The following is a 15,232-nucleotide window of genomic DNA, read 5'->3' as shown; positions in this document are numbered from 1 at the left end:
TGGATTTCTTTCTTTCCTTGCCTTGTAGTTTTCTATCATTATCCATTCTAGGGTTGGGTTTGTGGAAAGATATTGTATAAATTTGGTTTTGTCATGGAATATCTTGATTTCACCATCTATGTTAATTGAGAGTTTTGCTGGATATAAAAGCCTGGGCTGACATTTGAGTTCTCTTAGTGTCTGTGTGACATCTGCCCAGGTTCTTCTGACTTTCATAGTCCCTGTTGAGAAGTCTGGTGTAATTCTGTTAGATCAGCTTTTATATGTTACTTGACCTTTTGCCTTACTGCTTTTAATATTCTTCCTTTGTTTTGTGCATTTGGTGTTTTGAATGTTATGTGATGGGAGGAATTTCTTTTCTGGTCCAATCTATTTGGATTTTTGTAGGCTTCTTGTATGTTTATTGGCACCTCTTTCTTTAGGTTAGGGAAATTTTCTTCTATTATTTTGTTGAAGATATTTACTGGCCCTTTAAGGTGTAATTCTTTGCTCTCTTCTATACTGATTATTCTAGGTTTGATCTTTTCATTGTATCCTGGATTTACTGGATATTTTGGGCTAGTTGCTTTTTGTGTTTTACATTATCTTTGACAGTTGTGTCTATGCTTTTTATGGTTTTTTCTGCCCCTGAGATTCTCACTTCTATCTCTTGTATTCTGTTGGTGATGCTTGTGTCTATGACTCCTGATCTCTTCCCTAGATTTTCTATCTCCAGGTTTGTTTCCTTTTGTATTTTCCTTATTGTTTCTATTTCCATTTTATTATCCTGTACAGTTTTGTTCAATTCCTTCACCCATTTGGTTGTATTTTCCTGTAGTTATTTAACGGATTTTTGTGTTTTCTCTTTAAGGACTTCTATCTGTTTACCTGTGTTGTCTGTATTTCTTTAAGGGAATTACTTATGTCCTTCTTAAAATCATCTATCATCAACAGGAGATGTGATATTAAATCCAAATCTTGCTTTTCCAGGGTTGTGGGTCATCCAGTGTTTGCTGTGGTGGTGGACCTGGGTTCTGATGATCCCAAGTGGCCTTGGTTTCTGTTTCGTAGGTTCTTATACTTGCCTTTCACCATCTGTTTATCTCTGGTGTTATCTGGTCTTGCTCTTTCTGACATTCGTTTGACCCTTTTGTAAGCCTGTTTGTCACCCTTCCTGGAGACTAGCTTTCTCCCAGCAGGAACTGAGTACAGAGAGCTGTGTCACAGGTTCAGCTCTGTGTGCAGTAGGAAAGTGAAAGTATCTTCTCCCATAGTGCTCTTAGCCTCCTGTTTCCTCAGGGTTCCATGCAGCTTCCTCTTGCAGTAGGAATGTGAACAAAAGGGGTTGTCTTTCCTATGCTCTCAGGATTGTCTCCAGTTCTGAGAATCTAGCTCTCTACCTATGGGACCTGTGTACAGATAGTTTTATCTCAGGGTCATCTCTGGACATAGTTAGAAACCCCAAACCAAAATTTTAAAAATTGAAAAGCATCCTTACTTTCTGGAAAATAACAATAACTTATCCAAGCATATATTGGCTTTCAGTGGTGGAAAAAGGAAACATATAATTTTTGAGTACATTCTAGCAACAAAGTTAGGTCAGTGTCTTTACACAATGTCCGATCTCAACGAACGCGAGTAGATTCACAAGGCACGTTGATTTCATGAGCTTTTCTCATTTGAATACTCCTGGTTTCATGTGCATTCATGACAACCAAAAATGCAAATTTTTATTTCATTTTACTTGTTATTGTAGATAACAAATTTTAATGGAGGTTAAAGAAACTATTCGAGTAACAAAGCAAATGAAAGAGTCATTGCAAAGAGTCAATACAGATAGCCAGTAACAAATTAATGAATTTACCACAGATATTAGATTAGGGTCCAAATACACTGGAAGTAAACTGTATTGATCGAGGCTGCAATATGCTGAGCTGAATTTGAACCTAGTTGAGAATTTGTCTCTTGGCAATCTCCTAGACATAGTGTATCTCAATTACATTGATTGAGTGACCCATGGCAAAGGGATTGGTTGGTGTGCTATGGTTCACTCTACAGTGTTTTCTTTTGAAACTGGACCTGTGTATCTCCTGTCATAATTGATGTGTTTTATTTATTTGGTGTGTATAACATCTGGAGATTGTCTTCCTACTGTTTCTCTTTCTGATATATATATATATATATATATATATATATATATATATATGCGCTAAGTTCAAGTGAATCTGATTGTTCATAGCATCTAACTTTTCTAAACAAGGTGTCAAGTCATTTGACCTTGCCATCCACACCCTAAATGGAAAAACTCAAGGCAAGGAACTAATAATAGAGTGACTGATGACAAGTGTCTGCTTTATACACTTAGTAGAAAATGAGGGAAAGATAGAAGAGAAAGGGGGGATCAGAAAGAAGAAAGCAAGAGGAGTGAACCTGGAGATCAAGGGGCAGGAGGAAGAAGCTACCTTTGAGGAACTGAAGTTGTACTACTCTCCATGTTTTGCATTCCAAACAGGCTTCCAGGCTAAAGCAGAATAAGCACAATCCTGTCTAGAGGAAAGCACATACTAGAACTCTTTGGGACTGTGTTCTGCTACATTGTTTTATCCCTGACAGTTTTCAAGATAACAAAAGAAAAGGAAAAGGAAAAGGATATATAAACAGTCTCATAGAACAAAGGTACTCTCTCTTTGTTCTTATTTTATATCTTTAATTCAGAATTTATTTCGGGTGCCTCACTATTTCAGACCTTTAATTATATTTAAATCAGCAAACAGTTTTTAAAAGGATTTCTGTTAAAATATAGTTAAAATTGCTTCTCATTACTTTCTAGAGAAATCATACACAGAAGGCAACAAATGAAACTTCAGAGTGCTTCCAGAAACTAGAGATGTTCAATTTTCTGGAGATGTGGTAGGTTTATTTACTTATTCCCTTGTTTATTTCTCTTTCTATGTCCCTGTGAACACATTTCTGGGTGAATTTAAGTTGCTATGAGATTATACTGAAGGATGTTTAGTTCGTATCACAGGTGCTGTGAGCCACACTCCAGCCCTTACGATTATACAGCAAACACTCCTAAGTGCTGTTTCATTCCTTCACTCGGTTTGTTTTTTTTCTTTCTTTCTTTCTTTCTTTCTTTCTTTCTTTCTTTCTTTCTTTCTTTCCTTCCTTCCTTCCTTCTTCTTTCTTTCTTTCTTCTTTCTTTCTTTCTGTCTGTCTCTATCTATCTATCTATCTATCTATCTATCTATCTATCTATCTATCTATCTATCTATCTATCTGTATTTTGTGTATGTCTAGGTATTATGTGTGACCATAAGTACCATATTTTTATAGGGGTCACAGGGCAACTTTTGGTAATAATTTCATTTGTTCCTCTATATGAATTCTGACTAATTGAACTCTGGTCATTGTATTTGGCAGCAACTAACTTTACTCACTGAGTTATGATTTTGGCCCCAGTTTTTCAAAAATAACACTAATTAGAAATACAATAAGCTAAAAATAGCTTCACAAAAGGATTTTAACAAATGGAAAACAATTGGTAATCATTGGTGAAGCTAAACATTGGTCATTTGTGTGTGTTTGAATGTCTATATGTGTACATAAGTGTAAATACATGAGTGTTCATAATATATGTTTATGAATGATATGTGTGCACTCATGTGAAAGTGTACATGTAAATGCACATTTGCCATGGTACACAGATAGATGTCAGAGGACAAAAATGATTTTGATGCTTTGTCTTCTACCTTATTTGAGATCAGCCAATACAGCAGTCAGGCTAGCTAGCCCAGGAACATCCAGGGATTTTTCTGTCTGTCTTTTTGCAGGAACACTAGAATTAGGGAACACCAATGCCATTTTTAACATGGGTTCTGCTGATTTGATTTGGGGTCCTCATACTTACATGGCAAGCAATTTACCCACTGAGACATCATCAATCCAACCCAAAGTTGAAGAAGATTCCAATTTCCTCAGATGAATGCTTATATTTCTCATAGTTCTCTTTGACATATAAAATTAAATTATCCTGACCTGCATCTCTAAAATGTAACTACCCTGTTACTAAGCATGCATAACAACAATGTAAGGAATGGCAAGATGGGAGTAGGCCTTCCTACAAGACTTCCTATGTCTATATTTTAAAAAGAGTATAAATAAGAGATCTCATCCTATATAAAACTCCTGTAATGGACAGCTAACTTCTCAAAAAAGATATTGTGTAGTTTGAAAATCTGAAAATTTGAGGCACCTTTTCATGGTCTTTGGTCATAATGTGAAGATGGATTGAACTCATTACTTGTGATTCAATGGGACTGTAATAGTTTGGCATTATGTATTTGTCCTCAAATTTTTGTTTCTGTGTATCAATTGTATGTAGTTGTACATTTCATCATGTTACACACATGTGTATAACATGCTTTGATGCAACTCACCCTGTATTTACAATCTTCTATCCTCCCTCCTCTCCCTTTTAGTCCCTTCTATTTAGTTAATAATCATCTTTACTCTTTCATGTCAAATATTTTTTTCTGTTTTAGATTTCACACACGGGAGAAAGCTTGCCTTTCTGACTTATATGATCATTTTGATGTAAAGGATCTTCTTTGTTTGAAGATTTAATTTCTTGCAACACAACTCGTACTTGGGCTTGCCTAAGAGGTAAGCCTCATCTCCTCAAAACACAGACACTCTTGTCTCATGTCTAGGGGAAGGAGGAGAATTTGAAGGTTAAGTTGATTATCAATGGCTAACAATTTAATCATTGTGCCTCTGCACTAACCCTTTCATAATCCAAATATTTGGGTTCAGGATACTGCTGTGTAACTGAGTTTGTGAAGGTGCCTGGAGGAGGACCAGAAGCCCTGTTGCCTGTCTCACGTACCATTCATTCCACTGAATTACTTATCTGCATATTCTGTAATACTATTTATAATAACTGGAGATATTTAAGTGATATATTTCTAAGTTCTGTGAGATATAGAAAATCAGGGTAACTCAAGAAGGAGGTTATTGGAGGCCTGATTTTTAGTTAAGCTGTGCCAGCCCTCAAACTGGTATGCTTTCTGAAATAAATTAGAGGATTTCCAGATAGTGTCTGTTGCAGAATTGGTTGGTTACTGGAAGATAGAAATGCCTACATGTTTGAATGAACAGAGATGAATTTATTTGTATGGTGTTGGCTGTGTGAACATGTCTACAGTATTTTATAAGTAACTTACATTGTGCCTGAATACTTTCAGTGTTCTTGTGGCTCTCAGAATTTCACCTTTAGCAATGGCTTTTCTTTACTCTCTAAAGTCAAGTATCTAACTGCCCCCTTCCACTGCTCACTTTTGGCTATTCATTAGGCACATTAAAGGCAATGATTGCAAAGTGAACTCTTTTTTTTTTTTTTTTTCGGAGCTGGGGACTGAACCCAGGGCCTTGCGCTCCCTAGGCAAGGGCTTTAACTCTGAGCTAAATTCCCAACCCCGCAAAGTGAACTCTTAATCATCAGTCTCAGGCCCCAGAAATAATTATCTGATGCCAAAGCCAAAATTGAGGCATTTTTCTTTGAAACTCAACACCCAGTCCACCAGTGAATTATTCCTGCGTTGCCATTGCTGGCAACCTGCCCCAATTACTGTTTTCCCCCAAGTCATTGTTTCTCTCACTTCCTTTGGTAGGATTGCCTTTTAAAATATACTTTATTAGACAAAGAATGCAGTTCAATCACTGAAATGCTTGCTGCACATGCAAGAAGACTCGAATTCAGATGCCCAGCATCCATGTAAAGGGTTTGGCATGTGGGCATGGGTCTTTAATCCCAGCATTGAGAAAGCAGATAGAGGAAGATCCATAGCTTTTGTTAGACAAATGCCAAGATCCAAATCCAGGTCCAGTGGGAGATCCTGTCTCAAAGAGTACAATAGAGAGTGACTGAGGAAGATAAATGATGCCAACTTCTCTTCTCTACATATCCGTGCATAACCACGCATGTATAACCACGGACATATACACGCTATACTGATACATAAATAAATATGCCCACAGCTGTCATATTTTGCTACAAATAAATGATACATTTACTATGTGACAACCCTGCCATGGTAAATAGATGGAAATATCTTCTAACCTTTTCTGTTCCTAAACCTGGGGTGATGGTAAACAGCTCTGGTTCCAACACTTGGGAGTGGAAACAGGAGGATCACAAGTTCAAGGTTAGCTTCCACTATATAGCAAGTTTAAGCCCAGCTCCAGCTGCATGGACCTTATTTGTAAATGCAAAATGACAAACACACACACACACACACACACACACACACACACACACACACACACACACACACCTCAAATCAAAACACAGTACCCGAACCAGTATTTCCTTTTCTCTGCCTCACTGGCCTTGCTATTCCTGGAACTACTAAGCTTATTACTGCTATAGGGCTTAAGATTGTGCAATTTTTTTCTCCCTGGAAAATTCTTTCCGTGTATCTTACCCTTGTTAATTCCCTCAATGAGAATCTTAGTGTCACTTTCTCTGAAAGGCATTCCCTCATCATTCTATCAAAACTGAGCCACCATCGCTTTCATTCGTGATATTCTGTTTAGCTTTTCTTTGCACAATTTATAATTATTTGATGAGTTCACCATCTGCTTCCAACACAAGAAATGAAGGTAAATACTTTTTATTGCTCACTGTTTTATCTCCAGTACTTATAGCACTATGTGGCAGATAATAGGTTCCTAAATTAATTTCCATATTATAAATGTGCGATGCAAGTACTTATTTGTATTTGTTCACACTTGCTTCTATAACTGAAGATATAATATGATGCAATGTGTTATGAGATAGTAAATACCAGTTCCAGGATCTTCCAGTCTGTATCTTTTAGAGATGGAAGAACAAACTGACAGAATAATTTGCAAGGATTCTAAAAGTCACTGTTGCACATTATGCATTGTGTTTGCAATGAGTATTAAGGGGCTGGACCACAGCCTGTTCCTTGCCTTTGAAGTCGTTTCATGATGTGAATGTTTTGGGTACAGGACACACTATTTACAATCCAGTCTTTGAAAGCATCTGAGGAGTGTGGAGGAGGAGAAGGAGGAGGGGGAGGAAAGGAGGAGGGAAAGATAGAAAGAGAAAGAGAGAGAGAGAGAAAGAAAGATTGCTTGTTACACCGTGAACAGTGATTTCTCTCAAGACAGTGCTTTGCTCTTCTGTTAAAAGGTATATTTAAAATTAACCATTTATTGATTTTAATAATTACTTTCTAATTGATGCCTTATGAAAAAATGTGAAGCCATAATTTTTAGTGGGTTGCTATTAAAAGTGTCTTTTGGGCTTGTTGGTCGGGATTATAAAATCATAAAGATCCGATTTAGCCAAATTCATGACAAGCTTTGAATTGTGTTAACAGAGCACAGATTCTGCAGTGTGTGGGGGGATTGCAAATATATGCTTGCAATGTAGAGCTTACAAGGGAATGTCAAAGGCAAATTCTGTAGCTTTTATAAGAGTTCAGGATATTTGCTTGCTGGATGAACTCAATTACCATAGCAGAGGCCATCTAAAGGAGAAATAAATGATTGGATAAGATTTGTTCAACATATTCTGTAAATATTAGTAAACATTTATATCAGCATGCAATATTTGCATGGATGTAAATATAGTAATGCATTTTAATGATGTTAAAATAACAATCCTGTCTATATTTAATTTATATACAATAACCTTAACTATTCAACATATATATATATGTACATTCCTTATGTGTTATGTTTGATATAAGATTATTTACATGATTTGATTGATGGCAACCTTGATAGATTTGTCTAAAGTTCTTTATTTTAATTTGTGTGAAATCATATTCACAAATCCTTATGCGCTTATCTATGTAGGGCATGTTATTTACATGTTATTATCAAAACTATGTTTGACTCACCACTTGTTCAGGGGCTGATTGCAGTATTAGTGAGGCATGAATCAATCTCAGCCTGCTGTTAGGTCTCAAGACCTGGCAACTTCCAGACGCTCTGATTCTGATGCCGAGTCATGGCCATACTCCAGAAGCTATGAATAGTTTACACTGTTGGATGCTGTCCTTGAAAGATTAGTTATTCAGCAATGTGGTGCTCTTGAGTCACATCCTAAAACCATGACTAGAAACGCTGAAGAAGGATCACCTGATGAAACTGGGAACAATATCCTAGGGATAACTTGACTGGGAGACACCTGACTGTCTCTAGACTAGTTGGAAGATTGTTTTATGTTTAAAAGGTGCCTGCATGGGCTTAAGAATTAGATCAGCATCTTTGCTTCTATAGCCTGCTTGACGTTCAGGAATGTACTTTTTTCTAAACTTCAAACGGCTCATTTGTAATATTGGGGTAATAAAATCACCTATCCATACTTGAGAGATTTAAGTATGGTAATCCATATGATGTTTCTGGTACAGAAATTTACCCCTGGTAAGGGACAACTAAACTACAGTATCTATTTTGTTTTTCTAACGTCAACATCTTCTCAAGTAAACCAAATTGCTTTCTCATTTCATCTACAGAACACAATTAATCAAGGAATCACAGTTCTCTCTCTCCTTCTCCCTTCCTCTCCCTTGCTCCTCTCTCTTCCTTTTCTCATACTAGTATTTTCTTCTTCCCAAGACCTGTTTTTGGCTTATAATTTTAAATGCTTTAAAATGTGAATAGAACGTATAAAATTTTGTAACTCTAATTCTTCTTTATCCTAAAGTATTTTAAATAAACAAGCTACTTATTGACAATGTCAAATTCTATTAGTCAGTTTATTGTAAATAATTATTTGTTTCAGCAACTTAGTCATTTTTTTGTAAGTAAATATGATGAAGAAAAATAGATGGTAGTTTTAGACAGTTCAAACTATTTTTGCCAGCATAGAAAACTGATATTTTCTTTTATCAACAAAAGCACCACACTATATCTTATTAAATTAGAACAATGGATCTCAATCTAGAGGTCATATGGCCATTTCCCAGATGTTGCCCACGACTATTAGAAAACACAGATATTTACCTTAGGATTCAGAGCAGTAGTGAAATTACAGTTCTGAAGTAGCAACGAAAATAATTTCATGGTTGGGGTCACCACAGCATTTGGATCTGTATTAAAGGGTTGCAGCCTCGGGAGAAGGTCAAGAGCAAATGGCTTTGGATATTATTTAGTTTCTTCCTTCTTTCCTCATTTCTTTTCTGTAGATTTGTCATCTCTGGGGCCTTGAACCAGTCACATCACTTTGTTTTTACTTTTTTACAACATTGAGTCTACAAATCTATTGGCTAAAGTGATTCAATAAGCTACTTATAAACTATAGGAAGCTCAACAAGCACAAAAATTATTCTTAAATATTGACAAAGACAGATAATTGATCAGCAAGGGTATTCAAACCTGGAGATTAATTATGAGTGCCTACTTATCAACACTTGCATATAAAAACTTCATTTGTGGGGGAGCCAGATATATAAATAGAAGAAATTTAATTTGAAGTTTTGACAGTAGCAAGATCCTTGTAAGTAAGCCTCTTTCATTTCTATAGAGCAATTTATTATTTTTATCTTCCTTGCATGTTCAGAATCTGATTTTAACAACATGAAATCCCAGGTAGAAACATAACTCATTTCTAAGCCCAGTAGCTTAAGCACCAGTGACATATAGGTAGATATTTAAATTAGTAAACTTCTCAGCTATAAATTTATACTTTCCCAAAATAATATTGTCAGCCTTTAAACTACCTTGTCATAATTAGAAATTTGCCTAAGAAGTCATTTAGCACCACCCATAACCTTTTTTGTGATTTGTAGAATCTTTGTCCTGGCCCTCTAGCTATTTCAGGAACACCTATCTTAAGTTTTCCAGTGTTCTTTATTATCTGGGCAGGAAGGAAAACAGTAGAGGTTCAATTTAGTGTCTAATGTGGAGAAGAGAGGAGAGGACAAAGAGGTTTTGTGATATCTGCCTGTGATAAGACATTTCTTGAGAAACCATATTATTGGTAAGTACCTGGAACTTTTCCAATAATGCAAGGATTATCCAGCCAATTCTTTGTGTGTGTGCAAGTACAAGCATGAATGACTCTGTCTCTCTCTCTCTCTCTCTCTCTCTCTCTCTCTCTCTCTCTCTCTCTCTCTCTCTCTCTGTGTGTGTGTGTGTGTGTGTGTGTGTGTGGTTCCTGGGAATGGAACCAAGAGCTTTTTTTCCCTTTTTTTATGGGATATTTTTATTTACATTTCAAATGTTATTCCCTTTCCCTGTTTCCCATCCATAAGCCCCCTATCCCATCCTCCTCCCCTTCTTCTATGAGGCCACTTCCCCCCAACCACCCTCTTCCTACCTCCTGACATTTCCCTACAATGGGGAGTCCAGCCTTGGCAGGACCAAGGGCTTCTCCTCCCATTGGTGCCCAACATGGCCATCTTCTGCTACGTATGCAGCTGGAGCCATGGGTCTGTGTAATCTTTGGGTGTTGTTCTTATAGGGTTGCAAACCCCTTCAGCTCCTCTAGTCCTTTCTTTAACTCCTCCAATGTGAACTTCATTCTCAGTTCAATGGTTGGCTGCTATCATTCGCCTCTGTATTTGAAATGTTCCGGCAGAGCCTCTCAGGAGACAGCTATATCAGGCTCCTGTCAGCATGCACCTCTTGGCTTCTAGGTTTGGTGGCTGTGTATATATGGGCTGGATCCCATACCAGGGAGACATTCTATCACTGAACAGCCTCAGCCTCAGCAGTATTCACCTTAGAGAGAAGAAGTTTTGTTATTAGTTTGAAGAAGTGGAGAAGAATGGCTGTAAAGAGAAATGAGACTTTCTTTCCATTCCAAAGGAGACTGCCAATGGGAAACTGTGTCCCTAAAGAGCTACATCAAAACAAGTGGGTAGAAACAAGAAGTTGTCTTTCTTATTGCTCTTAGGCTTGGAAAACACCCAGTATTGTTCACTCTCCAGGGCACTGGCTCTACATTATTTAGATTTAAATCCATGTTTCAGCATTTACATTCTGTGTGACCTGAGGCATGTTGTTTTACTTCTTCCTGTCTCAACCTCTGGTTTCTAAGGTATCATAAATGTAGTATACCTGGCCAAAGAGAGTTTTAAATATAGTGTCAAATGATGCTTATAAAGCCAATAGTGCTCAGGATGCATTGTAGGAGATGATGATGATGATGATGATGATGATGATGATGATGATGATGACGATGATGGTGATGATGATGATGATGATTATCTCTTTGAAATTCAGATCTCCACATACCTTGTGAAAAACTACTAGAACCAGTGCACCAATGCCTGTCTCAGTGCTCTAGTGACAGTCCTATAACGAGTAAGCCACTGATAAGAATGTCTTTGTGCTCTTTTGGGAAAGTGCAGGTTGGATCCTGGTTTATATCTCAGAAACATCTGTTGAGAACTTTTCCAAAAAGGGCTCCTAGAGCTATCTATAATATTTTTTATGCCTAAATGTTTTGGATTGATCAAAGAAATTCTAGTTGATAACTAGAGTCTATAGAAGGGAATGAGACCAATGATTTTTAAACCCTCTACTTACATCTGATAATTGGATCCTAAGATTATAATAGTCAATTGTTGAAGCTTACCGATATTAGAATGTTTATGGGGAGTTGGTTGAAGAGGGTGGAATGATAAGAGAAGAACTACACCTTTCACTTAAACTGTGAAGGATAAAAGAAAGATGGTACACATATCTTTAGATGCATAAGTTTTTTAATTTTTTATTAGATATATTTCTTTAATTACGTTTCAAACGTTATTCCCCTTCCTGGTTTCCTGTCCATAAGCCCCCATTCCTTCCCCTGCCCCTGCCCCTCCCCCATACGGGTATTCCCCTTATACATCCCCCTTATTGCCCATCCCCATATAACCCCACACTGGGGGACCAACCTTGGCAGGACCAAGGGCTTCCCCTCCCCATGGTACCCCAACAAGGCTATTCTCTGCTACATATGCAGTTGGAACCCTGGGTCAGTCCATGTATAGTCTTTCGGTCGTGGTTTAGTCCCTGGAAGCTCTGGTTGGTTGGCATTGTTGTTTTTATGGGGTTGCAAGCTCCTTCAACTCTTTCAATACTTCCTCTAATTCCCCCCAAGGGGGTCCTATTCTCAGTTTGGTGGTTTGCTGCTAGCATTGACCTCTGTACTGGACATGTTGTGGATGTGTCTCTCAGGAGAGATCTATATCCAGTCCCTTTCAGCATGCATTTTCTAGCTTCATTCATCTTATCTAATTTTGGTGGCTGTGTATGTATGGGCCACATGTGGGTCAGGCTCTGAATGGCCATTCCTTGAGTCTCTGCTCTAAACTTTGCTTCCATATCCCCTCCTATGGATATTTTTCCCCTTTTAAGAAGGAGTGGGAGCATCCGCATTTTGGTTACCCTTCTTCTGGAGCTTCCTGTGGTCTGTGGATTGCATCTTGGGTAATTTGAGCTTATTGGCTAATATCCATTTATCAATGAATGCATACCAAGCGTGTTTTTCTGTGATTGAATAACCTCACTCAGGATGATATTTTCTAGTTCCATCCATTTGCCTATGAATTTCATGAAGTCATTGTTTTTGATAGCTGAGTAGTACTCCACTGTGTAGATGTACCACAGTTTTTGAATCCCTTCCTCTGTTTAATGGCATCTGGGTTCTTTCCAGCTTACTATAAATAAGGCTGCTATAAACATAGTGGAGCATGTGTCTTTGTTGTATGTTGGAGCATCTTTTGTGTATATGCCTAAGAGAGGTATAGCTGGGTCCTCAGGTAGTTCAATGTCCAATTTTCTGAGGAACCTCCAGACTGATTCCCAGAGCAGTTGTACCAGTTTGCAATCCCACCAACAATGGAGGAGTGTTCCTCTTTCTCCACATCCTCACCAGCATCTGATCTCACCTGAGTTTTTGATCTTAGCCATTCTGACTGGTGTGAGGTTGTTTTGATTTTAGATGTTTAAGTTTTAATTTTCAGAAATGCAGACTCAAAGAAAAATATGTGAATTTAAGTATGATAATCTGTCTTAGAAAAAAATTTAATTTTCTTTTACTTTTGAGATTTTTGATAATTGCATCTTTCCCCACTTCTCTTTATTACAATACAAAATTTTCTATATATCTCTCCTTCTTTTCTTTCAGTTCACAGACTATTTTTTTCATTAATCCTTGTTACATTCATGTATACTTTTAAGAAAGAGTGGAAAGGCTATAGGAGCCAGAATATGGAGAAAGAGCTTTAAAATGTCCTCTGGCTACGACATACCTGAATATGTGACTATCTGCAGCAGACTGGCAAAGATGGGAAGATCAGCTCTTCTTGAGCAGCTCACAACAGTTAATGCTGGTTTGGAAGAATATATTATTTTCCTTGGTAGTGTAGACACTAATAAGTTGTCCGTACTCTGGTAAACAAAGTCTTCCCCATTTTCATTTATACAGCACTAATTAAACTCAGTGGGTCATCAGCAGAATATAGATGGGGGAGTTGTTGAGAAGTGGTGCTTCAGCAGGAGTGAGGGAGGCTAGAAAGGGTAGTGAGGGAGAAAATGACTAAAATTTATTATTATACATGTATAAAATGTACCGACTTGTAGGGGTTAATCTTTAGATTTTGATCATAAAACAGTGTTCTTCAAAGACCACCTTGTGTCCTGTGGCAATGCATGGCTGCCACTGTTTTTTTTTTCTTTCCATCTTTATTAACTTGAGTATTTCTTATTTACATTTCGATTGTTATTCCCGGGCCAACATCCCCCTAACCCCTCCCCCTCCCCTTCGCTATGGGTGTTCCCCTCCCCATCCTCCTCCCATTACCCCCCTCCCCCCAACAATCACGTTCACTGGCAATCTTGGCTGCCACCGTTTTAAAGAGAAAGAAAAGCTCTGATCTTCCCCTGAGAAGTATCAGTCCACTTGAGAGTATTGGGAACCTGGTAATGGAGACAGGGATGGCTGGATATGGGTCTTGATGACAATATCAATAGAGTAAAAATTGTAATGAGGACATTGGATCAAGAGGGAAGAGGTGAGAAACACTTGAAAGCTAGGAGAAGGAAATGATATTTACTGATAGGAAAAATGGGCAAATCCAGAATAGATGTGTGTAGCCAACAATGATTTAATCATTATAAAGTACAAGGATAACGTTTTTAGTTTTCTGTGGTGTTTATGTAGACTTTTGAAAAAAATTTTAAGAGAGATTACTTTCAAATACTATTTTATTCTTAGAAAATAGTAGGTTTCATTTGCTTTTAGGAAAAATGTTTCGTATGAACACAGAACTGTTCAAACTTCTTCTCACAGACATTTTCCTCGGTTTGATTTCAAAAGGAAGGCTTCTAGAGGTCATTTTATCCTTGTCAGGGTCTCAATACATGTGTATGGGCGAGTGTTTCCAGTTTTCTTTGGGTTAGTCTTGATTCTCAGTGGACCAGAATCCTTTTGTTACAATTGCCTTAACTCCAAGGTTCATTTCCACTTCCATGGTTCAAGGGGCACTGTTTTCCTGTCTTGCTAGAAAGTACACAGAGAGCTCCCAGAAATACTATTAGTTACATTTACCCACATGATTATTTGAAGTACCATAAAACCCCACTGTTATCTTCTCTCTTCTTAGAGTGGAACTTTTAGCACACTAAATTTCGGAGAAATGGCTTTGATGGCTGTGAATACCAGATGCTTGTGTCTCTTTCTTCTTTGTACAATAACTGGTCATTCTTTGGAGATAAAAGGTAAATGAATAAATTAAATCTATTTTAATGAAGTTGTCTTCAAGGATATGAACAGAGTTTCCAGCATATATCATGAAAGTGTAAAACCAGTAGATAACATCAGTACTATTGCCATGATATAAAAAAATATATATGTTCTTGGTAGCTACCCATATGGATAGGTAAGGTAAATACTGATCATATTTTCTTGGGTTAAGTGATACATCATATGATAATTGCCAGACCTCTTGTATAGGCTATTTTTAAGAAAATCACTAAAATATTCGAAATTATATTCTCCTAGCACAACTTGAGTCTTACTATGCTTTCCTTTATGACAATCGGAGAAAGCAGGAAATGGACGTTAAACACCTCAGTGTATACTGAAGTATTGCATGCTTCAATACAAATAATGTGAGTTTTTCAGTGTCTAATGAACATTTATTTTGACATGGATTTTTAACTTTAAGGAAGAAAACAACAAAGCTGTTGTGTCATTTTTATTGGGGAGACTCTAGGCTCA

At 37.4% G+C, this 15,232-nt stretch overlaps 1 protein-coding gene across 4 annotated transcripts in view; it reads left to right on the top strand.

The window, feature by feature from the left end:
• The window catches only part of Il13ra2 (interleukin 13 receptor subunit alpha 2), a 71,461-nt gene that overhangs the window by 41,816 nt on the left and 14,413 nt on the right, over positions 1-15,232 (top strand). For 2 of the 4 annotated variants that reach the window (XM_006257427.4, NM_133538.2), the window contains 4 exons: positions 2,492-2,655; positions 2,810-2,889; positions 4,524-4,644; positions 14,616-14,730. In XM_006257427.4, the coding sequence (XP_006257489.1) occupies positions 14,649-14,730 (82 nt within the window). In that variant the 5' untranslated portion in view covers positions 2,492-2,655; positions 2,810-2,889; positions 4,524-4,644; positions 14,616-14,648. Of the gene's footprint in view, positions 1-2,491; positions 2,656-2,809; positions 2,890-4,523; positions 4,645-7,103; positions 7,199-14,615; positions 14,731-15,232 lie in introns of those variants that run through there. The other 2 variants (XM_039099436.2, XM_063279768.1) reach the window with 2 other exon arrangements.

Source organism: Rattus norvegicus, chromosome X (assembly GCF_036323735.1).
Source record: "Rattus norvegicus strain BN/NHsdMcwi chromosome X, GRCr8, whole genome shotgun sequence".
NCBI lineage: Eukaryota > Metazoa > Chordata > Mammalia > Rodentia > Muridae > Rattus > Rattus norvegicus.
The sequence above is the reverse complement of the archived record's forward strand: the minus strand, read 5'-3'. Positions and strand labels throughout refer to the sequence as shown.